Raw genomic sequence first — 24,000 nt, 5'->3', positions numbered from 1 at the left:
TAAGACTGTCGGCATGTTGTCGACAGGTAGTAGAAGGGGTGCAAGTCCCTTGGTGCCTCCGGAGGGCGCCGGCAGGCCGGCGGGACGCCGGAGGCCGCTCCAGCAGGGTGTAAGGCATTAAGGCAGACACATTGAGAATCTAAGCATAATACCAACTTGGCGACCGCCGGCACAGCGGCGGAACGCCGGCGGGAGGGGGAGGGGGAGGCAGCCGAAGGCTGACGGCTTGGTGATCAGTTCATAAGATAATGAAGTATATGGTAGTATACCCAGACCGCCGGCAATCAATGCCGGCAATCAATGCCGGCACGCCGGAGGCCGGCCCGAAGGTCGGACAACCGAAACTAGGTAAGGGAGGGGTGGGTCATCGGTTGTATGCCAACGGAAGGCGGCAGCCCCCCGGCACACGGAAGGCTGACGACTTAGAGGAGGGAGGGTATCTTATGAGAGAGAGTCACCAAAGGGTAGGGCGATATCGCCGGCAGTAGAGGCGGCAAGGGACCGGCACCAGGGTAGATAGAGAGACAGATAAGGAGGGATTGGAGGGGTAAGACCACATACCCCTCCGGCATCCCTCCAGAGAGAGTGTACCCATGATAGGAATAGATCCTCCTAGCATCCAATGGCAGGGGGCCGGCAGCCGGCCGGGTGCCAGGGTAACCCAAGGGAGGGTTAGAGTACACTCAAGAGGGGGAACCCCCTGTTGGACAAATCGCTGCCAGTGGCTACCCCCATAGAACGCTATGAAGGGTATGTGTACCAGAGCGGCCTGCTCAACAGGAGACAAGATAGCCCTATCACTCCACCCAAGGGAGGAGTTGTAGGACTAGGGACAGAAGTGTATAGGCCAGCCTATGTATGGGCTAGCCTACACCAAAGGGATAGGTGGGGAGGGAGAAGAAGAGGGGTCTTCCATAGGGGAGGCTCTGTACAAGAACGGCCGCCAAGGAAGGGGAGGACGCTCCCTAGCCTAGGGTAGGTAACCAGAATGAGAACGGTGCAAGAGTACCGTCTCAAACTATAAAAGTACAGAACTAGCCCAACCCCAAGGCCTAACCTAGATAAGGAGTGTTAATTCCCATGCTAGGTAGGCTGAAAGACACATCGCAAGTTGCATGGAAGGGTAAGTAACCTAACCATAAGCAACTGAGGAAGGACAGAACCGTTCCTCTTTCTCGGTCGCAACCCTAAGGGGGGATCATTCCCTTAAGGTAGACAGAGAAGCGATAAATACTCTGATTGTGGACAAGATTCCCCTATATAGAAGGGGAAGCATGGCCATGCAGAGGGAATGCCCGTAGGCAGGGGATATAGGGAGCATATAGGGGTTCCTACATTTAGGTTAGGTTAGAAAGGTACGCAATCAAACCGGTCCCCTATATGGTCCCTGAAGGCGAAAAACACTTGCATCACAGTTAACAGTATGTTTAATAATGCCCCAATCTTCATAACTTAACCTAGGATCACTGGTATATATCATGCATGAACACAAGTGCTAGGCAATCTAGCCTAGGGGCTAAGCTAGCAATCTAGTATGGGGTCAGGCGATGACCGGATAATAGAGCGTTAAAACACGATATATGAAGTTCCTAGCTATGAAGACTAAATAACTAACAATATCAATTAGTTAAGAGGCCGGAAAAGGCTGTTCTGACTAGCTAAATAAGGCATGCAAGAGAACAGCGACGCCATAAAATGGCGTGTCCGGTAGCAGCACAGATCCGCTACAAAACACAAAATATTACGAAAAGTATAAGTTACTTTACGGCCAGAGCTTATTTAAACAATACTGGGACCTGGTACTCAACTTTCCAGAAGAAGGCGAGGCTGAAGGTAGAGACATAACGGCGATGCAAGTCGATGAAAATCGCACAAGGGGAAATCCGTCTAAGCAAGGTAGCTACAAGCAGAAGGATGAGGACGGACGTGACGTCATTTAGCAATGGCGCCCGTTTGTTTACGTTTCGAGTACCAAAAGTAGCCACGGACGAGTGTAACTGTGGAACGGCTCCCCAGTTATTCTCCACCTTTCCATATCGAAGTGTTAACTCTATATGGGGTGCAGATAGCTATGTGGCGTGTTAATACATGCGTCCCCTGTTGATATACGATGTCTTAAAGGGAAACCTTTAGGATACTCGCACCAGAAGTAAGAATTCTGTGATAACCTGTGGTTTAATTCTCTGGGAATATCCTTGTAGTTAATATACCCAAGGAAGCTACCGAAAGGAACCTTCCATCAGGACGTCATGGCTTGAGCCCAAAAAAAGTAATTGCAGATATAGAGGCTGTTTAGATTTCCAGAAAGAAATCTACAACTTTTTACTAATTAAAATTTTAGATATTTTCCACTAGTAAGTACAGTATCTTGATCTTTTTTTTCTCCATTCACCCTCTCTATCGGCAGATTCACTTATACACTAGTACCTGTACCTTGATTTACAAGTTTAAATTAATTCTGGGAGCAAGCTCACAACTTAAGAAGCTCGTATCCTAAAACAATTTTTCATTTAAGAAATGAAGAAAATTTACCTGTAGCATTCCACAAGTCCATAAATACAAGTACAGTACAGATAGTCCGATTTACGAACTTTCAGATACGAATGTAACTACTGCAAGTTAAAAATATGTTCAAACTCCGTGGAGTTACAATTTTGAAATTAGTGCCACTCCCGACTGGGTCCCGATCCAGCTGCCCCCACCCAGGGTGGGGAACACCATCCCACTTTAATCAAAATCTATTGTGTTTGCTATTGTGATCGTTGTAGCTGTTTGTGTGTGACCTCCGCTGTAGTTTTGCCTTATTACCGTAAATTACAATAACGTTAACTATTGCTAATAAATAGGTTGCTAGTGGTAGTGCAATGAAGCACAAGATTAATGGCGATAGTGCTAGCACAGTTGGCCCTCATTTATCGCAGGTTCTTGCTTAGCGACTTCAGTTTTTCATGCATAAGAACAACACAATACCTATCAAATAAAAATTCTTATAATCGCAATAAAATTCACGCTGCGCTACACTTGGAGTGCTTCGTGCCACTACCTATCTCTCCACCCAGCTGGTCCTAGCTCTCTTTGTACAGTGTATATCTATTATGGTAAAAAATTACAGCTCCATTTGAAATAAAATGGATTTTGATTAAACTGATGATTCAATTAACTGTATCCAATAATAATGCATATATTCACACTTTAGTATTGTTTATAATTAAAAACATAGAAAATTATAATCTTATGCATTGTTCACATTTAAATCCGCTGTTCAACCATGCGTAGTCCACCGTCAACCTCAATTTTGGGATCAAATAACCCCCTTATTATTACGGCATGCTACCGAAGGATATTTAATATTTGCTAAAAGAAACGATTGTTTCTTGATCTATCATTTTCCAATCTGCATACTAATTTCAATAGTTTTATTTGAAATACTTCTCTCATATTTTATTATCCTGGTATTTGAATCGCATAACGTTGACAGGAGTTTCATTCATGTTTCCAATGCACGATATTTTATAGTTTGTAGCTCTGTGGTGCTTGATTATAAAGCTTAGGAAATTAGTTATGACGGCTCCGTCAGTGAATATTCAATTGAGAGAGAGAGAGAGAGAGAGAGAGAGAGAGAGAGAGAGAGAGAGAGAGAGAGAGAGAGAGAGAGAGAGAGTGTGTGTGTGTGTTTTTTTTTTAATTCACTGTACAGAGAAAGATAAAACACTGTGAGAGAGAGAGAGAGTGTGTGTGTGTGGGTTTTTAATTCACTGTACTGAGAAAGATAAAATATATACTCTATGTGTGTGATCAGTGGTAGTGTATAACTCTGAAAGTGTTATTTGTATTTTTTTCTAGGGATCACAGTAATGACAGTAGTGAAAGTGAGGCTGGCATATACACCTGTGATGAAGGAAGAGAAGCTGATGATGAGCAGAGTGACTGGTTTGCTGAGCCAGATCCTGTTTATGGAGTCCCTGGGTCAAACAACCAAATACGCCAGAGAAATTTTTCAAATCGGCTGTCTTGGTGGAATGACAATGATCTTGGCCTGTCATCATCGGCAAAGGTAATGCAGGATCGAAGGCTATTTTTTTATATCTTGTTTAATCTTTAAATGCATTTATACTGAAATACTAACCTACACTACAGCCCAAAATTATGAAAGAATGTGTGGGGATAAAATAAATAGATAAACACAACCACTTTTTAACTAAGAGAAATACAGTACCAATGGAAATGCTCTTTGCTGTATTCATAATCCCAGCTTTTGAATTTCCTGATAAAAGTCACCTTATCCTTTAATCCTTTCTATTTATTTCTTAAGCTAAAATAAGTGTTTAAGAGACCATCTTCTATGCTGTCAACCATGAATCTTAAAAGTACTGTATTAGTCTAATCATGTGTTGCTTGATTTTCAAACTGATAATTCCTTTGTTGTTAGTGGTTTGACTTGGAGATTCATGGTTGCTTATATTTCATTAGTCACCTTACAGCTATATGCCATGCCAAAGAAGTGGCTCCACATTTGCTATTATTATTATTATTATTGTTATTATTAGTATTATTACTAGCCAAGTTACAACCCTAGTTACAACCCTAGTTGGAAAAGCAAGATGCTATAAGCCCAAGGGCTCCAATAGGGAAAAATAGCCCAGTGAGGAAAGGAAATGAATAAATGATGAGAAAAAATTAACAAGAAAGCATTCTAAAAACAGTAACGTCAAAATAGATATGTCATTTATAAACTATTAACAATGTCAAAAACAGATATGTCATATATAAACTATAAAAGGGATTTTGACGAAGGAAAAATCTATTTCTGGGGAGAGAACTGTGACGCCCGGTGAAAAGGGTCCTTTACACTTTTCTGATATAAACCTTCCAAATATACCAGAGAAAGATAAAAGCATGGAATGCAGAGGTTACTACCCTCGCGTGAGCACCTTGTGGGTGTCGTGTATAAAGCAGGGGCGTGTGAAAACCACTATTCACAGGCTGTCTTCCATTTAGATAATTTCTTCATCAAAGGGAAGGGCCGTAACAGAGGCCCCAGATACCGCACCTGAGCCACTCCACCGACGCCCGACGCGAGCGCCCTCTGAGACATCCTTCTGCAAGAACAAACGGCTTGGAAAGGAAAGGGTGGGATCGTACAAAATAACAGGGAAGGGTTTCACCGGGCGTCACAGGTCTCTCCCCAGAAATAGATTTTTCCTTCGTCAAAATCCCTTTTCTGGGTCGACCTGTGACGGCCGGTGAAAATGTACCAGAGAATGCCTTCCAAGCCCAATAATAAATAGTAACCTAATGAGGAGAGAGATAAACACCATGTAAGGAAAATAATATATTATATTAAGGTAAGTAAGCATAAATTACAAACTAGCCAAAGGACATAGTGAACGTAAGGCTAAATAAACATGATAACAAGGAAGCATCCGAGTATCAGAGCACAATATGCAACAAAACTGACATGGCTAAGAATAACCCAACACTAAAGTTACGGTAACACAATAACAGTTAATAACCATAGGAACTAAACATGGAATAAACTTAGGGCTAACGAACCACCAAAGAGAGCGGCGACGTGGTGCGAGTGGCAGGTAGGAGGGAGAAGAGGAGAGATGGATGAAAGGAAGAACAAGAGATTAATGGGGAGAGATGAGGCTCCCAGCTGCAACGGTTGGATATTTAAGGGCCTGTAAGTTCTTTAGATAGTGGCGTTTGAAAACCATAGGAGATTTCCAACCCGTGTACTTTTTAAGGTCATCAAAATCCATATTTTGGAAATAATTGATGGAGGTAGCTACTGACCAGATATCATGAGCATGGGGAAATGATTCCGGATTAGATTGTTTAATGAAGTATAGGATTTGTTGCCTAATGCCTTTAATGGAAATAGTACCTCCTTGTTCTCTGATAAACAAGGAGCCAGACGAGCGGGTGGCAGTTCTAGCTAAAAAGGCCCTGAGAGTAGTGACTGGACACAGAGAACTATCTTGGGGAAGAGGAATAATCTTCCAAGGGGACCACCTATTTTGTGGGTCCTCATTTTTAGCTAGGAAAGCTCTGTCTGGAGAAAGAAGTACTTCACCTGAAGGGAGGAAATCTATGTTTTCTGAGTTACGTGAGAGAGCTGCTAGTTCTGAGATTCTAGCACCCGAGGCCAAAGCCGTTAGAAATAAAGTCTAACTAAGAAGAGTGATATAGGAGCAGGATTCATTGTCCGTGTCTGACGCAAGTTTGAGGACATTGTTCAGAGACCAAGAGACCTTTTGTGGACGAACCGAAGGTCGAAGCCTAGCACATGCTTTTGGAATAGATGAGAAATAGGAATCTTCTAGGTTAATGTTAAACCCAACAAGGAAGATCTTCTTCAAAGCTGACTTGATGGTGGTTATAGTGCTAGCTGCTAGGCCTTTGTCAAATATGAACCTAAAGAAGGAGATGGCTAAATTAGGAGTCATAAAAGTATGGTCTGAATTCTTTAAGAAATCTGCTAGTTTCTTAACGGCCGAATCATATTGACGAATTGTAGAGTCCCTTTTGTCTGATTCTATAAAGAGGACATGAAGTCCACAAAGTTAGGGTTTTGGCTATCCTTGAGGAATCTGACACAGTCCGAGTTTGGACTACTTGGGTCAGTTTGGGGAATGGGATCCGGAAGGGACGGAGGTTCAACTCGAGGAGGAGAGGAAACCAACTGCTTTTTGGCCAGTGAGGTGCTACTAAGGCCACTGCCCCTTGGAAGGAGCATAGCTTGTGTAAAACTTTCATTAGAAGATTCACTGGAGGGAATAGGTAAATCTTCTTCCAATGGTTCCAATCCAGGGTTAATGCAAACATGGCATAAGCCTGAGGGTCCAGGTTTGGGGTCACATAACAGGGAAGTTTGTGATTCAGTTGAGTTGCGAATAGATCTACCTGGAGGCCCGGAACCAGCCTGAGTATCCACCGGAAGGAATTTATGTCTAGGGACCATTCCGATTTCAGTGGTTTCGTCCTGGATAGTGAGTCCGCTATCACATTCTGGACTCCTGCTAGGTGAGTTGCTGACAGGAACCAGTTCTTGTCTGCTGCCAAGGCGAAGATAGTGACCAGGACCTGATTCAGGTTGGGTGACTTGGATCCTCCTCTGTTGATGCAGTGTACTACGGCTGTGCTGTCTGAGACTACTCTGATGTGGGACGACCTCGGAGGAGAGATTCTCTTCAGGGTCAAGAACACTGCCATGGCTTCGAGAACATTGATCTGGAACTGTTTCATGGTGGGTGACCAAGAGCCCTGAAACATCTGATGTTGGGAGTAAACCCCCCAGCCACTCAGAGATGCGTCTGTATGAAGTGTCACTTGTGGAGGGGGGAATTGCAGAGGAACCGATTTGGAGAGGTTCCTCGGTTCGGACCATGGGCGTAGTCTCATTTTTAAGACAGAGGGGATCTTCGAGATCTTGTCTCTTAAAGGTATTGTAGCTCTCTTTCTCCAAACTCGATTGATGTCTTTGAGTTTGGCTTTTAATAGGAGATCTGTTACTGAAGCAAATTGGAGAAGGCCGAGGATTCTTTCTAAAGCTCTTCTGGACACCTGTTTGTGCTTGAGAAAGTTCCTGATCTTGGAAGCTATCTCCCTTACCTTTTTGGGAGGAAGGGAGAGCCTGTGCTTTGAAAGGTCCCACCGAATGCCTAACCATTCGAAGCGGCTTGATGGTTGTAGGCGAGACTTTTGGAGATTGACTTGGAATCCCAGTTTGGCGAGAAATCGAATTACCTTCGTCGTAGCTCTGTTGCATTCCCGGTCCGACCGAGCCCAAATGAGCCAATCGTCCAGATAGGCGATGATCTGTATCCCTTGGTTCCTGAGTTGCTCGAGCACTGTCTCTCCCAGTTTCGTGAATATCCTGGGAGCAATGCTGAGACCGAAGGGCATGACTTTGAACGCAAAGGCTTTCTTGCCTAGGCGGAAGCCTAGGTAAGGAGAGAAGTTTCGAGCTACTGGCACATGATAATAGGCGTCGGTAAGATCGATAGAGGTGTTGATGGCCCCACGGGGAAGTAAGGTCCGTACCTGAGAGATAGTCAGCGTACGGAACTTGTCGCAGAGAATGTAAGAGTTTAGTTTTGACAAGTCCAGAACCACTCTCAACGCCGACGAGTCTTTCTTTGGAACTGTAAATAGGCGGCCTTGGAATTTCAGTGATCGAACCCGTTTGATTGCTTTCTTCTTGAGTATCTCTGTGGTGTACTCTTTCAGGATGGGAGTGGGTCTCTGAAAGAAGGTCACTAGTGGAGGTGGAGATCCCTGTGACCATTTCCAACCCAAGCCTTTGGATATTATGCTGTGAGCCCATGGACTGAAGGTCCAATGGTCTCGAAAGTGATAAAGTCTCCCCCCCTACCGGGATCACATCATTGCGAGGAAGTGAATTTAGGTCCCTTCCCTCCACGAGCACCCCTTGATCTAGGTCCGCCTCGATGGCTGAACTGTCCTCTACCTCTGTAGCTTCCTCTCTGGTGTCCACGAAAGGAACCGGAGGGTTCGTAGCTAGGGTTGTATGCAGGGTAGGACATCCAAGAAGACACGGGGTTGGGTTGTGTACCTGGGGGAGCAGTGAGGTAGACCACCTGTTGAGGAAGAGCCGGTTGCTGAGAAGTCGAAGCAGAGGAAGACTGTGTTGACGTGTTGGGAACTGCCGATTGGTGGTAGTGACCCCGGTTCGTCTTGTAAGGGGTAAATCTCTGCTTTTTCTTGAAGAAAGTTTGTTTGTGGGATTCGATCTTCCTTTTGGTCGTGAGGCCCCACCTTACTTGCAAATTTTGGTTTGCCCTCGCAGCGTCCTGAAGAACTTTATTAACTTCATCCTGAGGGAATAGGTTCTTACCCCAGCAGGAGGACGCTATCAGCCTGTTTGGTTCATGTCTGATAGAAGCCTCAGACAGAACGTATTTCCTGCAGCTAACCCGAGCCGACCAGAAGTCGTGGAGGTCAACTTGGTAGGACAGAAGCAGGTTCTTTGTGAAAACCCTGAACAAAGTTTCATTCGGGTAAACAGAGGCTAGGGACTCTATGGAGGTGATGGAGTGGAGGGACCTAGCTAACCTATTACGTGCCTCGAACTCGGTCTTGATAAGATTCTCTAGTAATCTGGGAAGCTTCTCAGAAAAAAGAGTAGAGGCGCAGTCTGGGTCTAGCTTCCCTACCGTGAAGGTAGAAGAAGCGTCATCCCAGGTGGCAGAGGTACTCGGAATGAGCATTGAGGTGGGGTCTGTCTCTTTGAGAGCCGGCATGGCAGAGCCTTCCTTGACGGCCTGTATTGTCAGATCTGTCACTTTATCTATAAGTGGAAAGGTAATGGACGATGCCATTGTAAAAATAGTGTAGGCACCTTTGTGTGGGGTGAGCTTGGAGTTGGTACACCCCCATTCTGATAGAGTCCTGGCCCAAACAGCTTGGGCCTGTTCTCTTGGAAATATCACCGTTTCCTTCGGTACCTTGTCCATTCTAACCAAGGCATGCTCCTTCAAACGTACGAAGCCGTTGAATGGGAATTCTAGCCCCGGGGGGTAGAATTCTAGGTCCTCTAGAGGGCGGGTGCCTATGCTATCTAGAGTTAGGGTACCATCTAAGTAAGGAGCATGCAAGGCAAACCTCCAAGGGTTGTTTTTATCGAAGGGGGGTAACTTCGACGCGTCTGGGGCTGAAGGCGGAGGAATCTGAGTTCCGGAGCGGATCAGATTCGCCACCATATCGTTTAGCTCCGTCATAGCCCCAGAGTGTTGCTGAATTTGTTCTTTAATCATATCCCTGATTAAGTCGACGGATAAGGAGGGTTCCTGAGAACCACCCGCCAACGAAGCCTTGGACTTGGCGGACTTCGACTTCTTAGAAGTTATGGTTTTATGAGAAGTACCAGGGATATCAGGAGCAGTCGAGGGTCCGGGGACCGGTGACGTAGACAATAGCGAAGCTGAACTAGGCATTGACTTATAATTACGGAGTGGCTTCACCTTGGGTCGTATGGGGACGGAGGGATCCCGAGGAGAGGCCGTAGGCTTATCAAAGCCGAGAAAGGAAGAGGTAGAAGAAGGAGAAGGAGATAAAAAAGTTTCCACCAACTCGACACCACCTACCTGGTCGTCCATGGGCTCGATGTCTAAATCCAGAGCTGACATGTCCCCCGATAAAAGAGATTCGTCTTCCGTGGGGATGGTCGCTCTGACCGCTTCAATTAAAGGGGCAGCCGCCTCCGGAGTGACTGCTGCAGTGGTAGAGCCTGGGAAGAGTCGGGAGGCCATGTCTCCGTCGAGGAGATAGGGTGCGCCAGACGGAGCATTCCTGCCGAAGCCCGACACCCAAGGACGAAGAGCAGCTCTTGCCGACCGAAGAGATTCATCATCGGCCTGAAAGAGGTGAGGGGATTAGTGATGAAGGAGAAGGATCGTTCTCCGAAATAAGCGATGTATACATAATTAAGGAACAAATTAAATCATCGCCAAGGGATAAAAGGAACAAAACTAAAACCAACTTACGTCATCGTTCAGGAGTAAGGAGGACAACTCGTAACAGAACGTGCACAATTCCGGGAACCACACCATGTATGGGGCTAGTCCCGCCTCCCGAATAAAGGAGATAGCGCAATGTGCATGCGACCGGCAGAGGTCATGTCCAACGGGATCGTTGAAAGAGGCAGGGCAGCCCTTGGCAGCGTAGCGGACCTTTTGTAAAAGAAAGGAGACATAAGTCTGGATGTTCCTTGAGACTGGTAAGGGATTAAGATCTACTAACAGAGTCTAGATAGCATTAAATATGTGTGCATAGAATGGTTCAATGAATGAGAGCCGGAGCTCCATATTAAAATATTTTAAATATAAAATTTTCCTGCACCAGAGTGTGCCGGAGCAATCTAAAATGGGTCCGTATCACTATAAATATTATTAAAATAGAATAAAATAAATTAATGTAAGCTGCGGAACCTCCGACAGGGTCGAGGATTCAGTGATAGGCCCGTAACCAAATAAATTATAAAATACAAGCAGTAGCTAAAAGCTAAGGCTAACATCATTGCTAAGCGTATTGGTGATCTCCGTTGAAGCCGGAGGTCCGGTGAAAGGTCCGGAATAAATAAGTTGTGATTAATAATGAATATTTTGTGTGGATATGGCCGTGGCCGGAGTCTGGGTGCAAGGGACCACCGGGAGGATGAGGCCCTGCCAGAGGGTTGCACCCCAAATGATATATAACTATAGGTTCCAATCTCAATGAGTATCCCTCATGGCGGAGTGGATGAATGTTCAGATCCTACTCCCAAGCCGTAGCGGGGAGAGGACGGAACTACGAGGGGAACAGGTGGCGTCCTAAAGCTGGCCCAAAACAATAACTCACACACGAACAGGACCTATTAATAACGCTAGCTATATTAACAGTAACCACATAATAAAATAAATCGTAAAATATCATATACCCGTAGAGGGAGAGGGGGGAGGGAGAACCCGTGATCGTATAAAACGGAAAACGGGAAATCCACCTCTCCTACTCGAGGCTAAGAAAGAAAACAAGAGAAAGGGTAACTCGTGACTGTAGCGACAGAAAAACGAGAACTCCATGCTCTCGCTCTCGTGGTTACACTATAAAGAACCTAATTAAGCACACTATAATATGATATAAGTATAACAATAAAATTGTAACGTCAAATACAAGACTACGAACGAAGAATAACGTCTACGTTAACAAAATTTAAAAGGATATAGTCTACTGACGAACGCCTCTCAGGGTGGGTACTAAACTATAATAAAGCCAGAACGCTATTCTTGTTCGTCCAGACTGGACTTGCTAGCAAAAAGTACCAAGGAAATAATAATAATAATAATAATGGTTCAAAAAGGCGTAAGGCCAGTGACTTAACCAAGAACCTAACTGACAGCGTACCAAATGGGCAAGACTAACATGAAATTCCCAGCGAGGCAAATCAAAACAACAATGGCTGCCGACACCGCGGAAGGCCAAGCCGGTCGAAATAAAAAACAACACAATACTGGGAAGAGTACAACTGGCCGGTACTGCAAAAAGCTGTCAAAACAAACTATGGTATTTAACATTGGTATTGGTGAAGTTGGAGCTTCGGCCATGATGAAAATAATCCACGAAACGTGAAAACACCGAGAACACAAAAATTTAAGACCAAGCTAGCAAGTCCAAAACAGAAGGATGTCTCAGAGGGCGCTCGCGTCGGGCGTCGGTGGAGTGGCTCAGGTGCGGTATCTGGGGCCTCTGTTACGGCCCTTCCCTTTGATGAAGGAATTATCTAAATGGAAGACAGCCTGTGAATAGTGGTTTTCACACGCCCCTGCTTTATACACGACACCCACAAGGTGCTCGCGAGAGGGTAGTAACCTCTGCATTCCATGCTTTTATCTTTCTCTGGTATATTTGGAAGGTTTATATCAGAAAAGTGTAAAGAAGGACCCTTTTCACCGGCCGTCACAGGTCGACCCAGAAAAAGACTCATGTCAGCCTGGTCAACATAAAAACATTTGCTCCAACTTTGAACTTTTGAAGTTCTACTGGTTCAACTACCCGATTAGGAAGATCATTCCACAACTTGGTAACAGCTGGAATAAAACTTCTAGAATACTGTGTAGTATTGAGCCTCATGATGGTGAAGGCCTGGCTATTAGAATTAACTGCCTGCCTAGTATTACGAACAAGATAGAATTGTCCAGGGAGATGTGAATGTAAAGGATGGTCAGAGTTATGCAACATGCATAATGAACTAATTGAACAACGGTGCCAAAGATTAATGTCTAGATCAGGAATAAGAAATTTAATAGACCGTAAGTTTCTGTCCAACAAATTAAGATAAGAATCAGTAGCATGCTTTATATATCCCTGAGATACAAGATGTTGTACATATTGAAATTTTCTCCTTTTTTAGAGGATGATCCTGGGGAGAAATGTGGAGCGACGTTCTGCAACCACAAGGGGAGGGACTTCTTTGGCCACACGAAGTGTAGTTCTCATGCCCCTTGCTGCATCATCACAGGAGTCCTGAAGTATTTGGACCCGAAAGGCTGCACCATCTTCTCGATTCTTCTAACCAACGACTTCGGCGAAGCCCCTTCAGTTACCCTCGAGACTAGGGACACGGCGAGGGATACCCTTCGCAAGTGGGTAAGGGGGATCCAAAAGAATGCCCCAGGACCATACCTACCAAACGACTCCCTGAGGCGTATGTTGTTCCCCAAGGCTCTTCCTAGCGCGGTGGTGTCCCAGGAACAGCTTCAGTCTCCCTTCATCCAGCTGAAGGTTGACTCTTGACACCAGTAGGACCGTAGAGGACATGGACATCCAGCAAGAGAGGATGTCAGAAGTGTCCTCCGGCACAGAAAAAGACCTGCTGCACGGCATCCCTGAACAGGACGAAGATCTTCATCTCGTGGAGGAAGAGGAATCCCTTTCGACGGCGACAGAAGACCCCCAGTCTGCTTTGCTGCATACCAGTCATTACCATCGACGTCCTTTGCACTGACTCCACAACCTGTTCCTCAGGCCAGTGCAAGTGATGAGATTCTGGCGTCTCTTAAATTCATGATGGAGTCGTTCCAACAGGAGCAGAAGGCCATGGAGGAGTCGTTCAGGCAGCAGCAAAGAAACATGCAGGAGAATATTGACCGTCTTGGGGTCGTCAAGGGCACGTCTAAGAAGCCTCTTAGTGTGTCCGATCTCCCTCATTGCTCCGAAACCAATCCCTGGAGGTATGTGGAGCACATGCCCATGATGGATGGGAAACTGTTCATTTCTGAGAAACTGGGAGTCAGACCTATTGAAGACCTCGATTTCTGGCCTAGCTTCTCTGCTTATCCCGAGTGCTATGTGAGACTGCGGGACGAGAGTGCAACTCGAGAAGAAACGGTCCCTAAGGAGGTCATTGTGTTTGAACACGATAAGGCGCAGGCCATCCTTTTGAAGACCCTGAAGGGATCGGATTATACAAACACTAAAGTTTCAGCGCTGAGCAAAAAGCACGCTACTTTTCTTGCCCCTTCCTCGATCTCCTTTCCCTTTACAGAGAAAACGTTCAACTCTGTCGTCAAGGCTGCCGACGAGGGAAAACCCAGCCCGACTTAGGAAGAATGCAAGCCATTCTCCCTCGCGCTGCCTACTAGTGAAGGAAAAGGGAAGGATCTCCACCTAACCTTCTCCATCTCCAAACTAGACCCGGAGATTGCTGGACAGCAGTTCAGTGAGAACCTTCCCAAGTTGCCAGACCATCTTCTGAAAAAGGAACAGGAGTCGAAGGAGAGACTTGCGGCCTCTCTCTCTCATCAGAACTGCTTGGAACTAAGTGCAAGCAAGCATAATGCCCCAGAAATCCTCTTTTTCCTGGCCAAGACTCACATGGGTACCCTTGTGAAGGACTTTTACGCTTTCCTCAGGGTGAGGAGAGCTTGCAGAGAGTTCGTCCTGGTGGCAGAGACCATTCAGCACGAACCACTTAAGTTTATTACCTCTGGGGCAAAGCCATCTTTCCACAAGATCTGGTCCAAGAGGTCATTGCGAGGGCAATGACGGAGTACAGGAACCTTCTCCAAAAATGGGGTATGTCCTCAAAGAGGAAGTCTCCTACGGAGGGAGGTCCCCAACCCAAGAACAAGAGGGCAAGGAGACCTCGAAGACCTGCCCAAGTTCCTGCCATGACCATGACCACAGTGCCCCAGACCACCTTCCAGATGGTCCCTCAGCAGCTGGTAACTCAGTCGCCTGTTTTCATCCCTACCTTTGAAAAGCAGTCGACTTCCTTTCGTCCCAGCCAGAAAGGAAGAGGTTCCAGGAGAGGTTCTCTAAGAGGTAGTTTCTCTCAGGGCCGAGGAGGACGTGGTCGCGAAGGTAAGTCTGTAGGACCCTTCAAGCAATGAGGGGTTTCAGGTAGGGGGCAGACTCCATCATTTTCGGGATCGCTGGACCTTCAATCCCTGGGCCCACAGCCTAATTACGAATGGACTCGGGTGGAAATGGAGCAAAACTCCGCCCTGTTTTCCAGAATTCTTCCAACACTCCACCCCCTTGTTAGGAGAATATATCTCAGAACTCTTGACCAAGAAAGAAAGCGAAGTCCATCAAGTTCCAGGGAAGGCTGTTTTGTGTTCCGAAGAAAGACTCAGACAAACTCAGAGTCATTCTAGACTTGTCTCCACTTAACAAGTTCATTGAGAACAACAAGTTCCGGATGCTTACTCTACAACACATAAGGACCCTTCTGCCAAAAGGGGCGTACACGGTCTCAATAGACCTGGCACATTCTTATTGGCATCTCCCGATGAGTCGCCTCTTCTTCCCCTACCTAGGATTCAGACTACAAAAGAAGAAGTTTGTCTTCAGAGCAATGCCCTTTGGACTGAACAGAGCCCCAAGGATATTCACCAAGCTAGCAGACAGTTGTTCAACAGCTACGCACCAAAGGTGTTCAAGTGGTAGCTTACTTAGACGATTGGTTGGTATGGGCAGCATCCAAGATTACTTGTCTGCAGGCAGCTCAAAAAGTGATCCAGTTTCTGGAATACTAAGGCTTCAAGATCAACCGCAAGAAGTCTCGTCTCACTCCAGCCCAACAGTTCCAGTGTTTGGGAATCCAATGGAACTTAAAGTCACACCTCCTCTCCATTCCATCCAAGAAGAGGAGAGAAATAGCGGGGTTTATCAGGAGACTAATCCGTTACCAGAGGATTTCAAGACGCCAACAGGAGAGAGTCTTGGGCTCTCTACAGTTTGCAGCAGTGACAGACTCAGTGCTAAAGGCACGTTTAAAAGATGCGTCTGGTGTCTGGAGGAAATACGCATCGAACACTCGAAGAGATCAACTAAGGTTGACACCGGCCTTGTTGTGCAGACAATTAAAGCCGTGGTCCACAGCCAAGAGTCTGGTGCGGATAGTTCCCCTGCATCCACCACAACCATTGGTAGTGATTCATACGGCTGCCTCCTTGGAAGGATGGGAAGGTCATTCTCATGACAGGAAGGTGCAAGGGACTTAGTCGCGCTAGTTCAGAAAATTTCATATCAACATTTTGGAAGCTATGGCAGTGTTCCTGACGTTGAAGAGACTATCTCCTCGCAGATCAACCTACATCAGGTTGGTCCTGGACAACGAGGTGTTAGTAAAGAGTCTAAATCGACAAGGCTCAAGATCACCTCACATCAACCATGTGATGTTAGCCATCCTCTACCTGGCCAAGAAGAAGAGATGGCACTTATCAGCAGTTCATCTACAAGGGATCCGCAATGTAACGGTGGACGCTCTATCCAGGCAAAAGCCCATAGAGACAGAATGGTCCCTGAATGCAGACTCATTCTCCTTCCTCTTGGGAAAAGTCCTAGAACTGCAGATCGACCTCTTCGCAACGAGCGACAACAAGAAACTATCTCGTTACGTAGCCCCTTACCTGGACCCTCAAGCAGAAGTGATGGATGCCATGTCTCTAGACTGGAACAGATGGAATTACATTTACCTGTTTCCACCAACCAATCTCCTGCTAAAAGTCCTCGACAAGCTAAGATCCTTCTGAGGGATGGCAGCGGTGGTAGCCCCCAAGTGGCCCAAGAGCAATTGGTTTCCTCTTGTCCTAGAGTTGAATCTGAAGTTGTTTCCACTGCCGAATCCAGTGCTGTCCCAACTGTCCAGAAGTCGGCTGTCTAAGCTTCATCCCAGAGAACCAGCAACCTGCATCATGATTTTCTTGCCAAAAGTTTGGAATCTCAATGGATAAAGTTGACTTCATCGAAGAGTACAAGTCATGTTCTACTAGGAGACAGTACAAATCGTTATGGAAGAAATGGGTGACCTTTGTGAAAGAAAGGAAACCGACAGAAATATCGATAGACTTCTGTCTTGCAGTCTTCATACACCTCCACGAGCAAGGTCTGGCCTCTACTACAGTTACAGTACTTCTTGTAAGTCGGCCCTGCCCTGGCTAGACCACTTCTGTATGCTTTCGAGGTGGACCTCTCAGGTGAAATCTTTAATAAGGTTCTGAAAGCATGTGCTAGACTCAAGCCTACAGCCCCACCAAAGCCCATCACATGGTCTTTGAACAAAGTATTACACTATGCTTCGAACCTGGATAATGAGAACTGTACTCTAAAGGATTTTACACAGAAAGTTATCTTTCTGTTCGCAATAGTCTCAGGGGCTAGAGTTAGTAAAATAGTGGCCTTATCTAGAGACGAAGGCCATATCCAGTTCCTGGACTCATGAGAACTGAATATGTTTCCCGATCCTGCCTTTCTCGCTAAGAATGAGCTACCCACCAAAAGGTGGCGTCCTTGGAGAATCTGCCCATTGAAGGAAGATGCCTCTTTGTGTCCAATAGAGTGTCTTAAGGTCTATCTTCAGAGAACTTTAAACTTCAAGGGAGGACAGCTCTTCAGAGGCGAAACCTCAGGATTGTACCTGTCTTTAAAACAACTGAGAACGAAGCTCACCTATTTTATTCGCAAGGCGGATCCCGACAGAACTTCTCGCAGAACTTCTTTCAGCATATGGACTTTGAGAGACTTCGCTCGTACACTGGGTGGAAGTCATCCAGGGTCTTCTATAAACATTATGCGAAGCAAGTAGAAGAGATAAAACATTTTGTGGTGGCAGCTGGTAGTGTCATTAAGCCTGCCATCTAGTGCTGTGATGAACATTGGTCTGTTTTGGGACTTTACAGTGCTTCGGGTGTGTGGGTATAAATACCCACTTGTGCAGATCATAACTATGGTTGATGCACTGGTCCGAGTAGGTTCATATCTGATCAATACACCAGTGCCGAGTGAACATTTGCGTTACGGAGTTTTATGCATTTCCGAACATCTGACTATGTCAGATATATTTTGTTTTCACATCTTCCATTGAGTGGCATTATATTGATAATGTATTTTCAAACATAAGACTTACCCGGTAGTTATATACAGTACATAGCTTACGTCCCTGATGTCACGGCAGAAAATTCAAAACTCGCGTCAATCGCCGATTGGATAGCCAGGTGTGGCATCCCTGCGCCCTAGCGAGGTACCTAGGAACCATTCCAGGAACCCTCATATATTCCCTGCCGTCGCTAGCGGCGACACGTGGATATTCTTTTTGTCAGTTTGCTGATATTTACTGATTTACTTTGGTGATGTACAAAACTTTGGTTGTTGACTCCCGCTTGTTTGATTTTGCTATTGGATATTCTAGGATACGATTGGATTTAGAAATTTTTGACCCTTGCTTGTTGATTTCTCTCTAAAATTTTTCAAAATGGCCACCCCCCCTATAACTTTTAATATGTGTGTGAGTGGGTGTAAGACCCGAATGGCTAAAGCTTCTCTTGATCCCCATTCACTTTGCGTTAAATGCAGAGGTAAAGTTTGTGATTTGGGTGATCATTGTGATGAGTGGGTTCTTTTGTCAGAGCATGCATGGATTGAGTTTGATCGCTATAGGCATAAACTTTAAAGGGATGGATTAAGACGAAGTTCTTCTCGTTCTTCAACAGAGTTTTCCTCTTCCTGTGTCACTGACCCTATTCCTTCCCCTGTGGTGATAGATTCTGATCCCGCTACTGTAACTGCTAATGAGCCTACGCTTAAGGACATGTTGGTAGCGATTCAAGCGCTGGGCGCTAAAGTGGAATCGCTTGCGGCGGACAAAACGCAGCTTATGTCCGATGTAAAGCAGTTAAAGAGTGAAAGTGCAAAAAGTGCAGTGAAGTTATTTAGTGCTGTGGAGGGTATGCCTGCTCGCGTGTGTCATTCTCCGAGTCTTAGACCTCTTCCAAGCTCCCCAACCCCTGGGAGAAGGAATGTCGAACAGCAAAAGGAGACGGGAGGCTTTAAAACACGAGCAGACGTCCCCTCGAACGTACCTGTTGACGTTTCCCAGGACGTTCGCCCTCACCTTAGGAAAAGTGAGGTTAAGTTGCTTTCGTCGTCTTCGGATGACGCAATACCTAAAAGAGGCTGGCGGCTAACTTCCAGACCTCTTAAGAGGACCTTTGATAAGGCCAACAAACGTCTTACTAGCACATCGCGGCCTGGCTGTAACCATTGGGATAGTCCAGAGAGTTTTTTATCTTCATTTGAGAGCTCTCCTACTAAACGTCCTGCTAGGACGTCGGACTCTGCTAAGGATCCTGCTAAGCAGTTGTCAGAACCAGGCTTAACCTCGGTTCATGCTCCCCCACAGCCGTCAGACTGGTTTTCACCATCCAGACGTTCTGAATGCCTTATGAGCGGTGAGGAGAACGTTGTGGTGTCGTCACCGATATCACAACGAATAGATCCTAATTTGAACATACTACAAGAGATGCAACAAAGGCTCTCTTCTTTCATGCAAAATTACCAAGCCCCGATCAGTAAGAGAGTAGCAGTTCTGGATCCTGAACTTCAGGAAGCCTTTCTTCTGGACGCCAGGCGGCGTAAGCCTATCAGTCAAGAGGCTCTGAATGACGATCTCATTTTCGTCTATCCCTTGAAAGGTCGTAACACTGTTCCTCTCAAGGAAAGTGAACTTGTTCCTGTGCACAAACGTCAGACATACCATCATAGCGACAAGTGTCAAGCAGACAAACGTGACAGTTATTGTCAGGCTCGAGTCAGCGAGCGGTCTGCTGAACGCGATGTGAAATGTCCTGTAGGACGTGTTCCCGAACGTGTCGTTAAGCGTGCAGTGGTTCATGATCTCGAACGTCCTTCTATGCGAGGCGACGAGCTTCCTGCTAGCTATAGCATCGAACGGACGTGATCCTGAGCAATCAACTAAGAACGAAGTTGAGTTCTCAGCTATCCCTAACGTCCATCGCTCTTTAATCCGAGGTGCCAAACGTCCTCTTAAGCTCAAAGGTGAACTACATTCAGGACGTGAGCTTGAACGTCCTACGAAATGAGACTTCGAACGTCCTGCTAAACAAGTCGTCGAACGTCCTAGTTCACAGGACGTCAACCGCCCTTCAAGACTCAATATTGAACGTCCTCCAGGACGTGTCGCTGAGCGACAAGCAGCGAAACAGGTCGTCGAGCGGCAAGCGGTACGCGGCGCTGAGCGCCAGTCAGGAAGCGACGTCAAGTGGTTTACAGAACTTGACCCTGAGCGACCTACTTCTTCCCATGTTACTGGGGATTTAGAAGTGAGTCTTGATTATGATGATGAGTCCTACGCTCTTCAGGATGACACTGATTTTAACAGAGATCATATTCAGGAACACGTTAGTTCCGATCGCATTGATCACGAGCGTTTGGATGAGCGTCAAGCGACACGTCCGCTTGGCGACAGACATGATGATCCAGTTTCGGTTGCTGTCGAAAGTCAGGATCTTCATGTGAAGGACACGGTTCTCAACGCTGTTGCTCCCGTTGGAGCTTTACCAGAGAAGGACATTGAGGGTCAGCTTTCGCCTGTTGAGTTTGAGGAGGTTTCTGAAGATGAAGACTCTTCTCATTTTGTCCTTCAGTAGATCTGAAAAAACTTATGAAAGTTTTCACTGAGGAATTCTCAGACTTTTTTGTACCCGTTGCTCCACGTTGTCCACCTTCCGAATTTACTCTTGCGAAGGCTTCAAAGAAGTCTCGGTTTACCAAGATGGTCTTGTCACGGTCTTCTAAGAGGGCTCCAAGACTGATGGGTGACTGGATGCAGTCCAAGAAAGGCCTAGGGAAAGCGGCTTTCGCATTTCCTCCAGCTAGACTAGCATCTAGGTCTAGTATCTGGTACAAGACAGGAGAATTTCTCGGCTTGGGGATACCTGCATCTGCCCAGGGAGATTTCTCGAGTCTTGAAGACGCTCCTCGTCTGTCGGCCATGAGGAAGACCAAGATTTTCTGGTCTACCTCGGAGCTGGATCATCTGCTTAAGGGCATATTTAAAGCCTTGGGTAAAAAAGTTGCTGTTTTTAAAGTAGGTGATACCTCTAACTTAGTCCACTTAATGTCCTGTATGGATAAGGCATTGCGGGACGGATCCAGTGAGTTGGCAGCACTCTTTTCTGCAGGGATTCTCAAGAAAAGGGCTCAGATGTGCTCATTTCTGTCACTGGGGGTTACTCCCTTCCAGAAATCTGAGTTATTATATGCTCCTCTTTCTCCCTTGCTGTTCCCTCAAGAGCTCATAAAGGAAATATCGTCTGCTTTAACACAAAAGGCCACTCAAGACCTAATCTCTATGACAGCCTGAAAGGTCCTCCCACTCTCTTTTTCCAGCCGCAAACCTAAGGAAGAAACAACTTTTCTTAAGTTCTCCCAGCCCTTTCGAGGGAGGTCTTCCAGCAGGGGTAGCTCCAGAACCGATGCAAGAAGAAATAAGAGGAGAAGCTTCAGATCAGGGCGAAGCAGAGTCTGACTGCTTTCGCCTTTAGGCAGTAGGAGCCAGACTACTCAACTGCTGGCAAGCGTGGGAGATGAGAGGAGCAGACCGATGGTCAATACAGATCTTGAAGGAGGATTACAAAATCCCCTTTATAGGGAATCCTCCTTTGGTCTTAGCTCCAGTGGATCTCTCTCCCAGATACAGAGAGGAGGCAAAGAGACAAGCATTATTTATTCAAGTGTCTCTAATGTTGGAGAAGGGGGCCATAGAAAGAGTACAGGACATACCTTTTCCAGGCTTTTACAACAGCCTGTTCCTGGTACCCAAGAACTCGGGGGGGATGGCGTCCAGTCCTGGACGTAAGTGCATTGAACAAGTTCGTCCAGAAGACGAAGTTCTCAATGGAGACTTCGAAATCAGTTCTTGCTGCAGTAAGGAAAGGCGTCTGGATGGTCTCATTAGACCTCCAGGACGCCTATTTTCACATCCCAATTCATCCGAGCTTCATGCATTATCTAAGATTCGTATTCAAGGGGGAAGTTTTTCAATTTCGAGCCTTATGTTTCGGCCTCAGCACAGCCCCGCAAATATTTACGAAACTCATGCTCAACATAGCAAAGATCCTCCACTCAAGGGGCATCAGAGCCTCCCAGTATCTTGACGATTGGCTTCTCAGAGCTCACTCACACGATCACTGCCTGAAGGATCTCCAGACAACTTTGAGCCTTACGGAAGAACTGGGTCTTCTTGTCAACAAGGAAAAGTCTCTCTTAATTCCATCACAAGAGATTCTTTATTTGGGAATGACGATTCAGAGTCGGATTTTTCGGGCTTTTCCGTCTCCTTTAAGGATGGATGGAGCAAGCCAGTTTGAAACTCCGATCTTTTCAAAGGAAAAGCATGTGTTCAGCGAGGAAGTGGATGAGTCTAATAGGAACCCTCTCCTCCTTAGAACAATTTGTTCCCCTAGGAAGACTGAACCTTTGTCCTCTCCTATTCCTCCTCAATCACCATTGGAACAAGGAGAAAGACTTAGAGACAATGAGCATTTCAATTACGGAATCCATTAAAAACTGCCTTCGGTGGTGGGACGAACCAGACAAGTTCCAAGAAGGTCTCGACTTAACTCAAAAGAACCCAGACCTTGTGTTATGTTCCGACACTTCGGACTTGGGGTAGGGAGCAACTCTAGACAAGCTGGAAGCTTCGGGGCTGTGGTCAGAGGCCCAGAAAAACTTCCATATCAATCAGAAAGAATTGATGGCAGTCCTGTTGGCCCTCAAAAGTTTCGAAGGGTCAGTTCTAAACAAAGTGGTACAAGTCAATGCCTACAACACGACGGCATTGGCTTACATTGCCAAACAAGGGGGAACTCAATCGATATCTCTTTACAAAACTGCAAAGAATCTCCTTCTGTGGGCAAAGGAGAGGAATGTGGTCCTGGTGACAAGGTTCATCCAAGGAGAGAAGAACATAATGGCAGACAGCCTCAGCAGAAGAGGTCAGATTCTGTCCACAGAGTGGACGCTCCATCAACAAGTATGCAAGAGTCTGTGGCGACTTTGGGGTCGACCATGCATAGACCTCTTCGCAACATCAAAAACAAAGAGGTCAGAGGCGTATTGCTCTCCAGTACCGGATCTAGAAGCAGTCCACATAGATGCATTTCTGTTGGATTGTACCAATCTAGACACGTACGCTTTTCCACCATACAAGATCCTGTACAAAGTGGTACAAAAGTTTAAAGCAACCGAAGGGACCAGAATGACCCTAGTGGCCCCCTTTTGGCCCTCAAGAGAATGGTTCACAGAGGTACTGGAATGGATGGTAGACACTCCAAGAAGCCTTCCATTAAGAGTAGATTTACTCAAACAACCTCACTTGGAAAGATTCCATCAAAATCTCCAAAGTCTTCAGCTGACTGCCTTCAGACTATCGAAAAACTCACTAGAGCTAGAGGTTTTTTTGAAGGAGGCAGCTCAAGCCATTGCAAGAGGAAGAAGAACATCAACTATCAAGGTTTATCTGTAGCTCAAATTGCGGACTTCCTGCTCCACCTTCGAAGGAAGCGCGACTTTTCTTCCTCGACTATGAAGGGATACTGTACAGGAGTATGTTAGCGACTGTATTCAGGCACAGAAACTTGGACCTTTCAAACAATAAGGATCTGCAAGAACTTAAATCCTTTGATACTACAAAGCAACGGCACCAAGATTCACCAGCTTGGAATCTGGATATTGTTTTAAAATTTCTTATGAGTGACAGATTTGAGCCCTTAAATTCAATTTCCTTGAAGGACCTTACTATGAAGACTCTGTTTTTGGTTAGTCTCGCAACAGCCAAAAGAGTTAGTGAAATCCATGCGTTTAGCAAAAACGTTGGTTTTCGAGATGGTAAGGCTGTCTGTTCCTTACAGTTAGGCTTTCTCGCCAAAAATGAACGCCCTTCTCAACCTTGGCCCAAGGCTTTTGAAATTCCGAATCTTTCGGATTTAGTTGGCGAGGAGTTGGAAAGAGATCTATGTCCAGTAAGAGCTCTGAGGTTCTACCTGTACAGAACAGAAGACTTACGAGGCAATTCGGAAGCTCTATGGTGCTCAGTCAAAAAGCCTACGTTGCAGATGTCAAAAAATGCCTTGTCATTTTTTATCAGGCTCTTGATTAAAGAAGCTCATGCACATTGTAATGAATCAGACCTTG

The 24,000-nt window shown here is 46.0% G+C and overlaps 1 protein-coding gene across 8 annotated transcripts in view; it reads left to right on the top strand.

The window, feature by feature from the left end:
- The window catches only part of LOC137635197 (G patch domain-containing protein 2-like), a 784,198-nt gene that overhangs the window by 265,559 nt on the left and 494,639 nt on the right, over window positions 1–24,000 (top strand). For all 8 annotated transcript variants that reach the window (XM_068367662.1, XM_068367664.1, XM_068367658.1 and 5 more), the window contains one exon: window positions 3,844–4,054. In XM_068367662.1, the coding sequence (XP_068223763.1) occupies window positions 3,844–4,054 (211 nt within the window). The remainder of the gene's footprint in view (window positions 1–3,843; window positions 4,055–24,000) is intronic.

This window comes from Palaemon carinicauda, unplaced genomic scaffold (genome assembly GCF_036898095.1).
Source record: "Palaemon carinicauda isolate YSFRI2023 unplaced genomic scaffold, ASM3689809v2 scaffold10, whole genome shotgun sequence".
Classification (NCBI taxonomy): Eukaryota; Metazoa; Arthropoda; class Malacostraca; order Decapoda; family Palaemonidae; genus Palaemon; species Palaemon carinicauda.
Note: the sequence above shows the minus strand (reverse complement) of the source record. Positions and strands in the feature narration are given on the sequence as shown.